This window comes from Varroa destructor, unplaced genomic scaffold, assembly GCF_002443255.2.
Source record: "Varroa destructor unplaced genomic scaffold, Vdes_3.0 BEIS01000002.1, whole genome shotgun sequence".
Classification (NCBI taxonomy): Eukaryota; Metazoa; Arthropoda; class Arachnida; order Mesostigmata; family Varroidae; genus Varroa; species Varroa destructor.
This window is the reverse complement of record NW_019211455.1, coordinates 40,856,837-40,873,779: the sequence shown is the minus strand read 5'-3', so window position 1 is coordinate 40,873,779 and position 16,943 is coordinate 40,856,837. Positions and strand designations below refer to the sequence as shown.

At 40.1% G+C, this 16,943-nt stretch overlaps 2 protein-coding genes and 1 pseudogene across 2 annotated transcripts; 2 read left to right on the top strand and 1 right to left on the bottom strand.

Annotated features, from left to right (window-relative positions):
• The first annotated feature begins 248 nt into the window (after positions 1-248).
• Positions 249-405, top strand: LOC147757805 (5.8S ribosomal RNA; annotated as a pseudogene).
• Positions 406-840: 435 nt separating this feature from the next.
• On the top strand, positions 841-8,391 carry LOC111244248 (regulator of nonsense transcripts 2-like; the record flags this gene model as incomplete). Its single annotated transcript, XM_022791115.2, is given in 7 exon segments — positions 841-1,012; positions 1,371-1,529; positions 1,806-1,931; positions 2,262-2,399; positions 2,764-3,049; positions 3,665-4,536; positions 7,071-8,391. Coding segments are annotated over 7 exon segments (1,883 nt in total), but the record flags the coding sequence as incomplete, so codon positions are not given.
• A 4,194-nt stretch (positions 8,392-12,585) lies between these two features.
• Positions 12,586-16,738, bottom strand: LOC147757804 (four and a half LIM domains protein 2-like; the record flags this gene model as incomplete). The annotated part of the gene is given in 2 exon segments (XM_086979429.1): positions 12,586-16,122; positions 16,533-16,738. Coding segments are annotated over 2 exon segments (364 nt in total), but the record flags the coding sequence as incomplete, so codon positions are not given.
• Between the last annotated feature and the right edge of the window lie 205 nt (positions 16,739-16,943).

Sequence of the window (16,943 nt, the reverse complement as noted above, 5' to 3'; positions counted from 1 at the left end):
TATATATTGTTGCTAAAGGAATTGTATGTTAACGGATTTTTATCAATCAAAGTTGACAAAAGCAGTTAACTTCACAACCTATTATGTGTAGAACAGCATGCAGACATTAACACAATTTTTTTTTAACCTTATCATATACAATTTAAAAAAAAAAACGAAAGAAATTGCTTCTTTTTAAGATGTCACTACACTGTTCGGTTCGACAGTATTTTTTTCACAGTTGTGCTATCGAGAAGAAGACATCACAAGACTCAATATGGGGGATCAATTAGTCCTTAAATCGAAGAAAAACATAGTAATTTATGGAAATTGATGTGAGTTGTGAAGTTGTGTGAGCATTGTGTTTTTGAACGAAAATTTTAGTATGGATGCACTTGTATCTATACTACATTTGTTTCAGTATATGTATATACATACAATACGTAGTTACTATTGCTTAGTAGTAATAGCAAAAATTATCTTTGATCACAAGGATGATAATAAACATCTGTATGTTATGTTTATCTGAAATCAAGTGTGACTACCCGCTGAACTTAAGCATATCAATAAGCGGAGGAAAAGAAATCAAATGAGATTTCCATAGTAGCTGCGAGTGAACTGGAAATAACCCTATTGCCAGTTTTTATGTTCTGTACAATAAGAGATGAGGTGTAAAAGTGTTTTGTGCTTAATAGGAGTACAGCTTAATTATTATTGAGTGGGTGCTCAGAGAAGGTGAAAAGCCTGTGTGGTTGTACTATTCTGTTGAACCGAAGCACTGGAGAGTCTAGTTATATTTTTTTAATTTTCATTATCTTACGCGCAGCTCACTTTATCTATTGTTCTACTTAAAACTGATAGCGGATAGCCACGGTCCCACCCGAGCCCTTGTGGATCAGATGCTGCGCAAACGTACAGTGCAAAATCTCGATCCCCGGCATCAATTGATGGTTGACAACGCCTGTGCCGTGGTCACATCTATTGCCGCTCCAAGGCCGCCTGCCCGAGTTGTACAGAAAACACCAATTGAGAGGTCGGTACCGTTGAAGTTGATGGATAGATAAATAACTTGCAAATAATACCCGAAAATACACCCCGGCTCGATACTGATCTGTATTAGAGTTCACTTCAATTGTTTGGTAACACAAGATAATAGGCAAGTAGCATTGGCAGTGTTAATCTTGCCCCAGAGACTTATTTACATTTTGAATTTAGCAACACTTGTTGTGTTATTTATATCGTTGGCAGACATTGAACCAGCGATGGTCGCTTTTCGAGCACAGGTTTAGCTATGTGTCTGCATGGTAGTGCAGTGTTAACATATCTGCCTAGACTCGAAACGGTGTGTAAGTACAAAGCGTTTCTCACGACTTCGTTTGCTTCATTTTTAGATACATTCGTAAGCTCTTGTACCAAGAACTGTACAAAGGAACCGTTGACAAGGTTGTACGACAGTTGCGCAAGCTTGATTGGAGTTTGGGTTCACCTCATCTCCATATGGCAATTCGACTTTTAAGCAATGCTCACGAAGTGCGTTATTTTAATATTCGGTAAGTTTGAATGTATCATATCTAGAAAAACCATTAGTTTACTATAGTTTTTCGGGTCATTAGTAATCATTACGTAACTTTATATTTAGAAATATATTAAATCTTCCTGCGAAGTATATATTCATAAATGCATAACAGATCTGTCTCAATAGAATTATTTTTTTCGGGTATATTTTTAAATGTTGTGCTCAAAAATTATGTTACAATAAAACTCGATGTTATCGTATCTGTTACTCATTGGTTTGCATCTCATGATTCGTACATTTCGTTGCACAGATTTCTGGCTCATGTTGTAGCTACATTGGCCACGTATCAGGACGGAGTGGGGCCTCGTGTTGTCGATGCTGTACTCGAGGAAATTCGTCTTGGGATGGAAGTTATTGACCCCAAATATAACCAAAGGTATTTAATCGTTTCTTTATTAAGTAATAATGATCAGGGTGACAGTTTAGCAGGTTCTGAAGTGATTTTTTCAAGCAAAGCTCATGTGTGATTCACTGTCACTCCTGCATATCTTGTGGCTGCCTAGTCGTATCTCTGTGCGCTCAAGTAAACTCCAGTAGGGCGAAATTTAAAGGATAACATCGGAATTGGATGCGGTACTGTAGGTATTAGCTGGGGCATAATCAACCTTTCGCCCGGTTGTAGGGTCTATTTGCCAGTATTCTCATAAAATGCCTTTCATTATAATATAGTCGTCTATAGAACACAAGTGCGTTTTGATGGTTCTAGGAGAGTTGCGGCTGTTCACTATCTAGGCGAACTCTACAACTACAGCATGACCGAAAGCGCCCTTATATTCACGGTACTTTATTCACTGATCACGTTCGGGGCTGGTACGCCGCTGGACCCACCAGAAAATGTATTTAGGTCGGTTAAAGATTATTTTGTTTGCTTTCATACTTCTTACAATTCTAGTTATGTAATTTGACCGACAGGTTTATGCATCACTATTCTGTGTCCCAAATCTAATTTAGTTTGTCGAATTCGTGAGCATAAATTATTTTAATAATATTTTGAGCTCGGAAGAAAACTAAGTTTGAGTATATACAATAAAATACGTCTGCATAAAAGAAGAGGCCTTTTTGTGTTTGATTTCAACCTCGGCGTGGCATTTACCTGGAGCTAAATCTCGATTATGCTTTTACACAAAGTTGTTCCAATAAAAGTCGTTACCGGCTTAATGAATAATCCTGTGAATAACTAATATGCTTCATGGTAATGAGGTCAACAGGCTGAAACTGGTGTGCTGCCTTTTGGACACATGTGCAGTGTACTTTGATACCGGCAGTGCTAAAAAACGCCTGGATAGCTATCTGCACTTCGTACTTCTTTATTTTTGGAAAAAAAAAGAAGATTTCGGCGAAAACTTCCCCGTTACCGTTGAGCTTCACCTACGGGAGAGCATTCATCCGCTCAGACCAAAGTTTCAATGGCCGAAATCTCTTGAGGCGGCGCACGCGGCAGTAAACAAATTACTTAATCAAGCTATAACTGCAAAAGCTGAAAAGGACGCTAAGGTTTGTATTTCTGAAATCAGTGTTACCAAGCAGGATAGATGATCGAGTGTCAGCTGATGACTAACTAGCAGAATCTGCTAATTATTCGGACATTCTATAGTAGGAAAGATTTAATTTCTATTGAATCAAAAGGGTAGTCAATATTATACTGTGTATCACATATAATACTTCGAGACACTCAGTGTACAGGTTTACAGTTTACAATGTACGCTTCTTATAAACGACATACTAAACATTTACATGTCGTTTAAATTTAATAAATTTTTTAAGTTTTTACGTCTCTTACTATAGTTGAGCATTGCTCCGGTGGCCTCTTTGAACACAAACATTTCGGTCTTAAACCTAGAACGTTCCACGTGTCTTTAAGTTTAATAGGCAAGGAAGTTACCTCTATACTGTCATGAAAATCACTAAAACTTAGATGAAGCGTGTGCATCATGGACTTGTCATTATCCTAACTTTGTTGCACTCTCATGCCTGAAACAACACTTTCGTCTTTTTTTTTTGTTGAATTCCTCTTAGTAGCATGAATATAGCTTCAATGGATGACCCAAAGATACGATTCCATTATGTGTACAAACTTATTGTACTAACGTTCTGTCTGAGTTTTTTTAGAACGCGTCTATTAAAAACGGCGGCAGTCGAAACCAACTAACAGGGCAGTCGGTGACGGTTGAGAATGGCACAGCCGCCCTCATATCTGGTGTCGCGTCTGGTTTGACGCCAGCAGCCGAAGATTCCGAGGGAATGTCGGATGGAGCCGAAGAGGACGGTGAAGACGAGGGCGATGAAGACGACGATGAAGAAGAAGAAGAAGATGATGATGATGATGAAACCGAGAGCGACGAACTGAGGGATGAACCCGAAGAGGAGGTTGAACCAGACGAGTTCCAACGGGAGTTCGAGGCCGAATTCGAGGAGATGGTCTACGAGAGTATGGCGCAACGCTCTCAGGACCGCAGTCAACAACCTCAAGTAAAGGAGATCATGGTTCCACAGTTAAGCAGTCAGCAACTCCAATTGCAAAAAACGGGCTGTTCATCGTCTCAGTTACTGGGGACCGGGACCTTTTCCACTAGTGGTATAACGCCGCCTTCTGGCCTTTTGTCTCTGTCTGCTGGCGCAACGGCCGACGAGTCTTTAAGCGACAATAACGTTACGAATCACGCCACTATCAGTGGTTATAATGCCAACAACAGTACTGCTAATGACGTTAGCAGTAACAATAACAGCAACGGGAACAGCAACATACCAAATGCTGGTTCCTCAGGGGGATCCGCGGGCATTGGCCCAGGTGCAGCAACAACTGGAGGAGCAACAAATTTTGTTATCATGATGCGATCGCAAAACAACCGCAACAAACCGCTACTAAGGCAGATCCAGCTCGAGGATAGTGACGAACTCGCAAAGAAGATTGCACTAACGCAAAAACGTGAACGCGAAGAGAAACAACGAATGAAACAGCTTACGCTGAACATGAATATGAGGTAAGTGGTGAATGATTAATATCGGAAAAATTATGAAGTTTTTTAAACTGTAACAAATGAGGCATTTTACAGTTTGTTGGTTTCATTACTCAGCAAACATTAAACTGTTCCTATTACAAAGACATGAGAGGAATAAGGGAATCAAGAGGCATAATCGAACCCTCTAAAATGTGGTTGAAAAAAGTTGGATTGGCAAATCAGTTTATTGGAACAAACCCTGACATTAAGGATCCCCTGCCGATACATATTAAAGTCTACATTATAAAAAACAATGTTTAAATAGTAGCCTTCTAAGGTAGGTCTACACACAAAGTTTGTTTAGCGTATTAATCTATGTATATATACCGGAGATTAAGGAAATCGCATGTAAAACTCTGCTGCATCGATATTCTATTGGAAATATGTTCTATATCTTTTTTATTACAAGACAATATAATAATTCTAATAATCTAATTTATGTATAAAAAGTTCATTCAAAAATCAAATATTTTTTTTCTAAAATGGTGTTTGTTTTCTTGGCTTAACAATGATTTGGAAAAGATATGGGAAGGGGGCGCAGACTCAACAAGATTTTATACAGCTCTTGAACCGCTTATTGACTAATAATGTCCATTGGCTATTTACTGATCTAAGTGAGAGCTACAGTCGCTCCCTTTAGTTAAGTAAATGGTTGTTAGAACGCTGTGTAAAATTTAGCGTTACGGTGTTTTACTCACATCAACGTTCAAAGGTGTAACAAGGCTGTTTATTCTGCAATACATAGTCAAAGCTTACTAACAATTTCATACGGTCTCATAAAAAAAAAGTAAGGCAGCGATGATAAAGTATGATTTGTTAAAGATAAATAAAAGGAGCAATAGCTTGCAAAACGCAGACGCTTTCCTATTGAGTAACATAAATTCAGTATATCAACATTGCGATTTGTTCCAAAACACAGAGCTTTTGTCGTCTGGTTATTATGAACGTTCCAACTCAATGAGAGAATATTGTTGGGCGGTCTGAGCATGTCATCAAAGGCATGAACCCCTACATCGTAGACGTCGGCACCGATTTTTTGTGTCGCCGTAGCCGGAAGTCTGACACACGGCGCGATAAAATCTGCGGACCGCGAAACACAACGTTGATTTGTCGTTAATCCTGTCAGCTAGAAGTTCGAATCTGTATCACTTATTTATTTCACATTTTTAAAAAAGTTGCTGGAAAGCTTCTATTTCGGGTACTTCAAACCGTATCGGAAGCTCTTCGACGACTAATAGCATGTCGTTGTGCAAATAGACAAGTTTATCCTGTGTTGAAATTTAGTCTCAGAATGCGATTTGGAAAGGTTGGCTTCACGCGACTGATCCCGTGAGGTTGATTGGTCTTCAGGAGCTTCCAGATTAAGCGTACTTCATTCAAAGCACAAGGAGCTAAGTGGAAAAAGCCCAGGACTGTTTTTAGTGAAAACTTGTATATGTTTCCAACGGACGTTTGCGACGAAACTTTATAACCTGCGTCTTTCGTAAGTTAAGTTTTACGCCCAGTTTGTCGACATACCTGTTGAAAGGCGTCAATTTTGCTGAAGATAATATTGACGCGAGTTATATAAGGTAAGTGGCATATAAAAATAGCTTTACTGGTAAATGATGCTTTTCGATTTCGTGGGGTATATCACTGACGATCACGGAAAGCAAAGGCGGACTGTGATTCTCACCTTGAACAGCTTCGTCGGTTTGGTGGAAAAAATCCAGCTCGGTGACACCGCAATCTACGTTCATTTCGTCTTCTTGTAGTTTTGATCTTAGCAGCTCCACAATATAGTCGGGCACCTCAGCACAATCTAGTTTATAGAATGCAGTGCCTCTCAGACCCATGTCAAATGAGTGTCAAAAATCCACGAATAAAGCGAATGCATGTTACAAGGGATCTTTGGGACCCGCTCAATGTTTTTTTTTAAAAGGATAGCACATGCCGTGCATGTTGAGTATTGCAATTGAAAATAATGGTGTGCTTCGGAGGTAGTACTGACCGGCTTGAGATCAACGATACCCGATCTACGAGTAATAATAATTTCCAAGAAAAAATCTTCTTTGTTATCCTGGCGAACTAGACTGTCTTTTGACACCGACTTTTCCTTTGGGTGTTATCAAAACGAAGATTTTTCGTCACTTCATTGGAACGTAGCCAGATTTTAGCAGATGAATATTAAATAGAACTGTTCAACAGGGGATGGGAATGTGGATCATGTCAGGGCTACGTGCCTTTTTCCACAGAGCATGTATAGATTAGACATTACGTCCCTCACATCAGTGTTTTTATCGAGTTCTTAATGGACAAGACCAAGCGTTTACTGCTCTCATACGACTGCATAAAACGTCGATCCTGCAGGACAGTGACTCGGTCGGCTAAAGTGATTCATTCGTTCAGTATGCGGTGTTCGCTTTACTGTCATATTTTATGACTTGTTACTGTTACGTAGATGACGTATGACAGCCTATATCGCGTCCATATTACAAGTACATCACGTTTACAGATTTCTTTCATTCTTCCTACAGGCAAGAGGAAGAATCGTGGAACGATGACGCCCCGGATGAACATTTAATTGGGCCAGAACGGAAGTTTGTTCATCCAAAGGGGGCTCCCGATGCGGATCTTATTTTCGGATCGAGTTCACGTAGAAGGTAGTTGCGGCCTTATACAAAAAACACCAAAAAAAAAAACGCGTAACGCAGCTCAGCAACTACGACAACGTCGAGTAAACGGAAGTGGCCACTGAGCTGGCTGCTAATCGGCCACGCTGCCCGGCCGATGAATCGGAACTTCATATCTCGGCTCGCGAGTGATCTCTCCAAGTGACACTAAGATCCTGCAGTGCCGAACGGAACTTTCTATGAACTCTGAGCCACCACTGACCCAGTTTCGAAACAGGCTTGAGACGTTACGTGTGTCCTGTTCGTGAATCGTTTCAGTTACAGGCAGCAGTCTACATACGAACTAAGAAGGCAAATACATACAAACGTACCTCCTGGCAAAACGCAGGAGCGGCCAGCTAGTTGAATTATTCAAAAAAAAAAAGGAGTTTTCTTTTTTGTCACCAACATCACAAAGTAAATATCTAATCTTCTAAAAAGCTATGCATAGATATCGGTCGAAAACGGGAAGATTATAAAATCAACCTATTGTATTCTGTTCCTGTTTTGTCAAGCAATTCTAATATGCAGTCGAAATACGCAACTACTTAATTTCTGACAGCAGACAGTATCAAAACGTGTGGGAAAGTATTAACGATATCGATTTTCGCCGATGCATTTTTTGTCAGCATAACATGAGAAATAGTTGGCCAGAACTTTGTTTGAATTCTGAAAGAAAAGCATCTGTGTAAATATGGATCTGCTCGATTTAGCCAAATTTGATTCGTCATCAGCAAGGCCGAGATCTCTGGATCGGTAGAGAGTGCGAGTGTGATAGTAAAAAGGAGGCGGGGTGGGTTTCTCTCTTCATTGACATCGTTTGGCGGAGACCACAAGCTCACCGTTATCAGGATCCGTATGCAATCTGTTCAGATAGATTCAAAAACAATGCCAGAGGTTTCATCAGTTCAACAATGTGTTAGTCCTTCTTGAATACCATGGATATAAACAATATCAGGCGATACGTTAAAGTCTTGTTGGAAAAACGATACAATTACAAATACTTGTTGACATAAAACTGTCTGTGTTTAGTGTATGATAATATTAGTATATGGAAGATGTGAGCGAAGTGCTTTCACTTGCCGGAGCTGGACCGTGAGATCAGTACGAAAGATCGCGTCCGCAATAACAACAAAAACAATACTAAATCGCGTCTGCAATAAACATCAATTTCAATAGCAAATAACAGCGTAGTTCATTACTAAGTCAATTCTGTCGTCCGTATTCGCCTGATTATGTATGCTCTCTATTTCTGACATATGCTATGCGATAAGCAGAAAACAAAATTGACCTTATTAGTTTAGTTTATTATATCTTTGAATATAAAGTATTACAATTTCGATCACACCTGAAGTGATCAATCTTGAAGGTCCTATGTAGTCTCTGCGAAGAGGACTGGAAAGTATCGGGACGACTATCACAAGTCAAATAAAATTATTCTTCTCTCGTCTGTGGTTCATTTTGTAGAAGCGCATTTTCATTCTGGAATATATTCGCAGATTATACGGTCGGCGTAACGGTTTCAGGTTAGATCAGGTACAGCTTGCGGTAAAGGAGAACGGGAACTATAGCCGGCGTTTGTAACGACATAAGCAAGCTCAATGGCGTTCTGTTTGTTTTGAAAGGTTGAGCAATCGCTAAATATTTTGCATTAACTGACAATAAGTGATTTGTATCGTAAAGGCTGGGGGAATCTTCAGATTTAGACGATTTAGCTCATTTTTCATTCAAAAGTTTGTTCCTGTAAGTTGCTCGACACAATCATCGATTTGTATAACTTTCAAGCCTCGATCGCCAATCATTAGGGCAGCGTTCGAGTAATAATCAGCTGTTCATAATGTTATAAACAGACGCGACTTGCGTCAGCGGACCCGAACCTTGATGTTTCATGCAAAATTGCCGTTTGACAAACGATTAATAAATGTTCCGAGTTTTATGTGCTAGTCGCTGCCGGACAGTGCCTAGGCATACCTAGCTAGGCTTCTCATTCATTCAGTTGTTCTATTCGCTACGTTAGCGTCATTTTCTCGTTATATGTAGACAAAAAAGTTACACTGCATGTTGCACTTACTGCCTTTTGGCTTACCAGCCTCTTATGCCTATGTTTCGAGCACCGCTGCATGAGAAATAGTTGACTGCCATTAATTCGGCATCAGTAAGTGACTCGAAAGCGAACCAGGCAGGACAAACCTGCTCGGTACTGAATGAAAAGCAAAGTCTGCCTCGTTTGACCCCGACAGCAAGTACCGCTACGGCAACAGAGTTGCATCGGGGTTGAGGCAAATATATTTCGTCTGTCTCTCATGTCATCTCTCGTATTTCTCATGCCTTTTTGGAGCGCATTAAGATCGCGGTTACAAGCAGTCACCTCGCTTCTCTCAAATAAAGGGCTAGCGTCGCGTTGTTTAAGAACTCAGAAACTGCGTATTTTCTTACGCTTCATTCATTCTCTTTCGGGACACTTACTTACGGTATAGTTTTGCTCCTTTTATATAACCGTTTTATATCTTCATTCGATCGCATTGCATCCCATACGTGTTCGGGTAACTATCTTCTCTACTTTGGTTGAGGATCCTCATTCGTTGAATGAATCTTCTCTGCATTAAACGTTTGAAATACACACACAGGATTTTCAGATTGTTTTTTTACAAACTCAAGGAAAGTCCTATAAATACATACAAGCACAAGCAGACCTAGCCAAGTACGGATCTACGCATAAATAGGTATAAATAGGTTTTTACAACTGTCTACAATCGGTCCCAATTTGGATGAATAAAAACAAAATGAAGAAAAGAAGGAGAGAATTATTTTGCCAAGTCCACTTTAGAAACGACACTTAATGGCATTTAGATGTCGAACGGAGAAACGTATTGTTCGTGCAGGAGAAGCGCGGATACGTTGGAGCATATAATTATAATTGTAGAGATTTTAGTTTAGAATTAAACGCTGTGATAGATACACGCACATTCATCTTGTTTCGGATCATTTTTATTTATCATATTATTGTTATTTTGTGGGTTACCGTTAATTAAGAACGCTCCTAGTTCATAAAATCGAATACAATTCACTACTACGAAACGCTCGCAAATAGTTGCCCACTTGGCCAACATGTATGTCATGGTATTCTCAAAGATTGGCAGTAAATTCTACCACGACTTCCCTTTTCGTTGATCTGTTGTTATTGGACGCAATATCGTTTCTCACTGATAGTACGATCAAGCGATTTTACTAGGGCTTTGCTAATCCCATTTCTTTAGGTCTGAATAGGACATTTGTAATATTAAATAATTGCTGCAACGACTAAAGGGTACCTGCTGGTTGTTAGTGACATAGAGGTTGTTACTATTGCTTACTACTAGAGCGTAAAATAAATCAAGAATATGTGTGATCTGAATTAGTAGAACGGATCCCAATGACGGTAAGTCAAAATTAATTCTTTCACACTGGATTATTGCTCTTGCACTGGCTCGCCCCAAAACGTTCTGTTTTACACTTAACAGGCCACAGTTGACAGAAGCAGGCTGTGTTGGCCAGCCGTTCGATTATAACAAATTGAAGCAAACATTTCCGTTGCTTTTTTCAAGTACTTTAATTTATTGTAACTTTAGGGCAAGTGAACCCATTTTAGTGCAAGTCATCACACTTCCTTTTGGAACTTTCCTGGTGAATGCAAGCGATTGCCAACAATCTTCTGACGTACTTTAAGCTGTGAAGAGAGCTATCGGGTCGACTAGTCCGCGTTTTACTAAAGGAGTGTCGTCTTTTACTTCTTATGGTCGTCCAAAGCGGTTCAGTACTTCGTTGTTATCACTTTATAAAGCGAACTCTTTCATCTATATAGAAAAGGGGCAGCTCCTTTTGGACAGGTGTGTCCTGCACCCGTCAAGGAAATGGACAACGATTTTTTATCCATGGCTGAATGCACAGCGCTAGTAAATGTCAGACAAAGATTCATGCCTACAAACAATAAAATGGTGTCCACTAACGTCCTTGAAAGTTTTGCGCGGTGTACACACGTCTTTAGAAAATGCTGGAAGAGAGTCGATAGACTTACTAAGGGGATCATGAATAATAAGAACAGACCTCTGCGCAACAGATTTGCTAGAGTCTTGTAGGTAGAAGGTAAGTCAGACCTGCGATTCTACCTAATTAAGGTTCGGGCTGATACGAGAAAAACAAATTTCAAAAAATGTTTACTTGTTTTGGATACGTCGCGATCATCTGTATACAAACCTCACTTTGGTCCGAATTAAATTGCACTTTCTGTCGTTGCATTTTTCAATGTCTTGCTGCGGCCATTATTTCGTCAGACCAAGGAACTCACGAAGTCCGCAAGATCGAAGCTGTCCAAGCCCGACCAAGTGCAAAACTTCCTCTAAGTAAAAAAGGCGCAAGTTTCATTTAAGCCAGCAATGTACCTTCAAGTCCTAACTCTGTGCAGTGCCGTAAACGAGGTTGAGTGCAATTTCACACTCGTTGTATAGAAGCACTGCTGGCCTTTCTTAGCCCTAAAATTTTGATGAAATCAAATATTCATAAATACATACTATTCATGTACATTTCTCGTTCCGTTTTAGAATGATTCAATCACGAAGGTATCATATAGCTATTAGCACACTGACAATATTTGGTGTGACGCTTCTATTACGTTAAACACTAGGAATATTATGGTAGTCAACGTATTACATATAATTATATTGGCTTTGCTGCTACCGCAAGCAAGTCCCCTCCCTCTGCAAATCCAATAACCAGTTTTGAATAGAAACAAAAATGTGTGTGACAATATAAAATAGATGTATGGGATATGTAGTAGATAGTGAGTTTTAAAACTCAAAGTGAATTCTTGAGATTTTGGTAGTGCTCAATAAACGAAGGATACTTTCCACGTGATTCCGACACTTATTTAACCGCCAAAATTCAAAAAGGACACTGACGTAGAAGATATCATATCGGAAACTATATTACCAAAAGAAAAAATCTGCCTCAAATCAGAAAGCGAACACATGTGTACGTGGTAAAAAAAAAATGCTATATTTCCCCGGCTTCCCTATTTAGATATTAATTTTTAATTTCTCGCGATAAAAAGAAACCTCATGCCTTATGAACTTGTTAGATAAAATGCTTCATTTACAAAGTTCTATAAGAGCCCACTCTCTGCCTCCTGGATTAACCTCAAATTTGGAAATATTCTGTATATCTCGTGCTATATCAATTATTATAACATAAATACATGAATAAATTCGCGTCTTTGGCTACATAAAGAAGTGAATAGTTGTGAAACATTTATTTCTGCCAACTGATAAAAAGCTAAGCCAGTCCGCTTCAATATCGAAGGTTGTTAGAAAAGATAACTGAAGAATACACAAATGAAACAGGAGCATATTTTTTCAGCCTTCGAAAGTATTTATTTATCTCGCGCTTATTTTTATTAATATTATGGCCTGTCATTATTACACATTCAATAAATAAAGCCGAAATTTTGAAGCAGCACTGCGAAATGCATAATTATTATTACAGTTATTGTTATATGATAATAATAATGGTAAAGGTAATCATCGTCATATATGATCGTCTTCTCCGATATCTTCATCATCACTTAGCTAGTGGCGGTCATTATCCTTTCTTTTAATTATTACTACAAACATCAATTGGAAGAATGTTCGGGTCGATTGTCGTTCGTGTCAGCGCATGAAATCTATATCGCCGTCTATTCAACTATTGCGTATGGCTGTTATTGATTGCATGGGGAAATTTCTGGGCGTCCTCTGCTTACCTCACAACCATCTTTGCCGCTAGTGGGAAATTCTGCGCAAGCCATGTACGTGGTTTTGGTGTATCGACACTACAGGCGTTTGCCCTTGCCCTGCCCCGTTCGACTACGTGTTTTCACCTGTCCTACACATTTTTTTTGGGCAAGTGCCAATTTTGACGAGACACCTCCGCTAAGCTTTCACTTTGGCCTACCTGCCTTTGTCCGTCCCTTTCCTGCTCCTTCTTGTCTCTTTTTGCTCCCGCTGTGGATAACGCGTTTTTTTTGGACATTTTCGGGTAACAATCGATAAATATCTCTGAAACAACCGGATCTTGGCAATACTATACATATGCATAGGTTGAAGTGTGAGTCACATCTCTATGCGCAGGTATGCATGCCTAGCCCGGCTTATAATAGTAGAACCTGACCTACCAGCAACCGACTACCAACTGGAAGCGGCTCAAAAAACAGTGAAATACAAACAAAAGGGCAAACAAGTGTCACCATTGGCAGCAACCATTTTTTTTTGTCTACGTGTCGACAATTTGTTCCATATCATTTTTCGTCTTCGTTACTATCCTTTCCGCTATTATGGGGCATCGCTCGCGATTGCCATCATCAGCTTGGGTATTGCTTTTCGTCGTTTGCAGAAGAAAGCCGAAACATTAACAGTCAGAGTAAGTTCCCTCAACAAAGTTTCGTACACACTCTCTTAACTCGTTCAGTGTTTATTTTTTCGCCGTTCTGTTTCGCGTCATGTTTCCTAACCATAGAATATCTGTGCTTTAATTTACACAGATGCAGCTGTCTTTTATTATTATTGTTGTTGTGTTTGTTACTGTTGCCGCTCTTGTTCTGTTATCCAACTCGTATATATATATATATATATGTATATTTTTTTGTGTATGTTTATGTATATATTATTGTGCACGCATCATCAGTTTGCCACAAATATCGTATCCTATTGTAGTTGCACGATTGCGGTGTCCCACAGCGAGATTTTTAATAATTACGAGGAGTACTAGTGGACGTGGCATTACCATCTGATCACCTGCGGCTAAGTATCATGTCATACGTGGAGTTCTGTTGGATGAGGATGCAAGTACAGAAGGCCCGGGCATAAAGGCATAGACGAGTCTTTGTCAAATCGATGGCAAAGCGCGCGGTTAGGAAGGATTACATGAGAGAAATAAAGCTAGATAGATAACGATAACAGCGGTAACAGAAGAAAAACAATCAACATCCCACAAATACGGCGTATCGCGGCGACATGGGTTAGACGACGCATAGACAGTGGTCGACTACAAATGCCATATTACTCAGTGACCACTTCCACGCTGCTATGAAACTCCCTTAAGAAGAAGTTCATGTAAAGGGCCCGGCAATTTGGTTTCCGAAGAAGAGGACGCCCTTTCGTTGAAAATATCATGGTTGCTGCCTTGTTCCGCATTTTTTTTATATTTCGTGCTTTTCATTATTGTTGCCAACTATGAAATGATTACCATTGTTTACTATTATTACGTTTCGACGTTCAAAATCGTGTCGAGGAACTCATGATGCTCATACCTGATAGAGTTTCTGTACGTCTCAATTTAGGTGTGCCTGTATACTGTTTTTCTTCTTTACGTATGACCTTGCTAAATAAGACAAACGCTTGCTTTTTACCTTTTGTATTCTCCTCTCTCTTGCTCTGTCCTTCTAAAGTTACCCATTTCGCCTACATCATACTCTTACGGTGTCACAAGCTTCGAACTTAACGAATCCTTCTACAGTTTCAGTGGGTAATGTATGTTTTGTAGTCCCTTGGTACACTTCATATGAGAAAGCGAGACCGTTACGGTGTACTTTATCGTATGCATCATTGTCGACGTCGTCTTTGATTAGGCACTGCCTGGTTGCTGGGTGACTCCATCGGTCGAATCGCGGCCAGTGTTCGCTTCCATCGACGCCAACGTCCCCCAGTGCCGATGGCTGTTGACACAACCCTGTCAATTTAGCATACCCGAAATAGTAAAGCGTGGATCACGCCTGTCACAATATTCCGCTGGACTGCTTTGTTAACAGACGATAGAAGACCGAGGTTTTCGCAGCGAGGGCCGACGGTGACAGATGGACTCGGCCTTGGCACGATGTGGATTCGACGAGGTCGTTAAGCTGATCGGGTTACTGATGTTCGTCTGCTGCATTGCTTTTGCAGTTTTCGTTTTACATTTATGCTCTTTTTTGAAATGATTTTTTATCCGCTATCGTTTCAGTTAGCTCACTTCAACATAAATAATAAATCATCATCATCATCATCTTTGTCTGCTACGCGGTAGTGGCATTTCGTCGCTCTGTTGTACTACGTTGTTGTAATTTAGATTGATGCTTTGTTTGCTATTTGTTCTTGTCGTTGCTTTTCTTTGTTAGGCCAAACCGGCACCGTGTAGTGGAACTCCTCATTTTGTGACGCGATATTGTGTTATCGCTTTTTGTATGAGTATCTTCTATATGTTTGCGCCAACTTCAGTTCCTTTCGTAGCTCATGATTATTCTTTCCTAAGGCTTCTACATTTGCCATTTCTGTTGCTTGTTGTTTTTGTCACCTTTATACTGTAATGTATTCTTGAGTTGATGTAATGACGAGGGCCTGAGGTTCACTATTACTTCATAACTTAATTGTTCGCACACGCAGTTCAATCACAACATTCGTGAGACTGACTGCCACTGCTCCGCTTGGAGTCGTGTGTAAAAGCCTCATCAGAGTCGCATGATACTGGCGAGTGGTCCCGCCCACTGGTACCCGTTGGGGTAGGTAAGTGTATGGAAATTCGCTTGTGAGAGTGGTAGATAGCGACTTCACTCATAATAATGTTGTGGTGAGGTCATAAAAGCATTGCTTCGGTCGTCGTTATTTTCGAAGTAGTGACAGTTCGCGTTTCCGTGGTTAGATGTAGTCACGCAATATAGGTTTAGTCGTTGGCTGATGTGTGTTTGTGTCTGGCGTAACAGAATGAGTGGAGGAGATTTACATGAGTTTCTGTTTGGCGCAGTCAGGGCAGAGGATGTCACTTTCATCGGTGATAAAACCCTTGCCGACGAGCGAGCAGCGGCACATAGCACAGATGAAGCACTCATTATGCCAATTGCGATCCTCGAAGGAAATGAAACGAGTGCCACCAATTCCTGTTGAAAACAATGAAAATTCACAATTATAGGAGTGAAAATCGTTGGCAAATCAAGCGTACTGGCGCTTAGTAGACGAGGACTAGTAAAAAAAAAAAAAAAAAAAAAAAAACATACACAAGATGTGAATTAGAGACGTTTGCCTACTACTCGAACGGTAAATTATGCTCATGATCATTCCTAGGTATTTGGGTTAAACTCCAATTAGGGTAACGACTGTTGAGTCGATCTTTTAGCATCGTGGACCAGCCATTTTGTCAGGAGTGACTTTTGCTCGTAAAGAAAAGTAACGAATAAACCATTTACTTTCCTATAGAGTAACCAGTAGGTGTCTTTATTCTATGGATACAAGAACGTATAAATGGTGCTATTTAGTTTTCTGGCGTCCTTTTTCTTTGTACGGTACTCACCGGTGATGGGCCTCGTGCAGGATGTACAGCGTTTAGCAAACAGTTCTCCAAAACAATCGGCGCAGTAAGGTTTCTCGTCGCGCGAGGTAAACCTCTGGCCAGCCAGACAGGTGTTGCAGTTCGAGCAGCAGAAACACTCACGGTGCCATGGCTCGTTACGATACGTTACACCACCAGACTGAATGATTTGATTGCATTTGATGCACCTAAATATAAATCGGGCGAAAAAGACAGACAAGTTAGAGAAAATGTCGATATAATCGATTTTGCTGATAGGTCGAGGAGAGCACTGGGCCTGTATTGATATCAGAAAAACGATATTTTTGGAAATGCTTTATTGATATATTGTTTGCCTGAGTATACTCCTGCTACTTTTTGTCTTGCTGCTTACTTTAACAGCGACATATATAT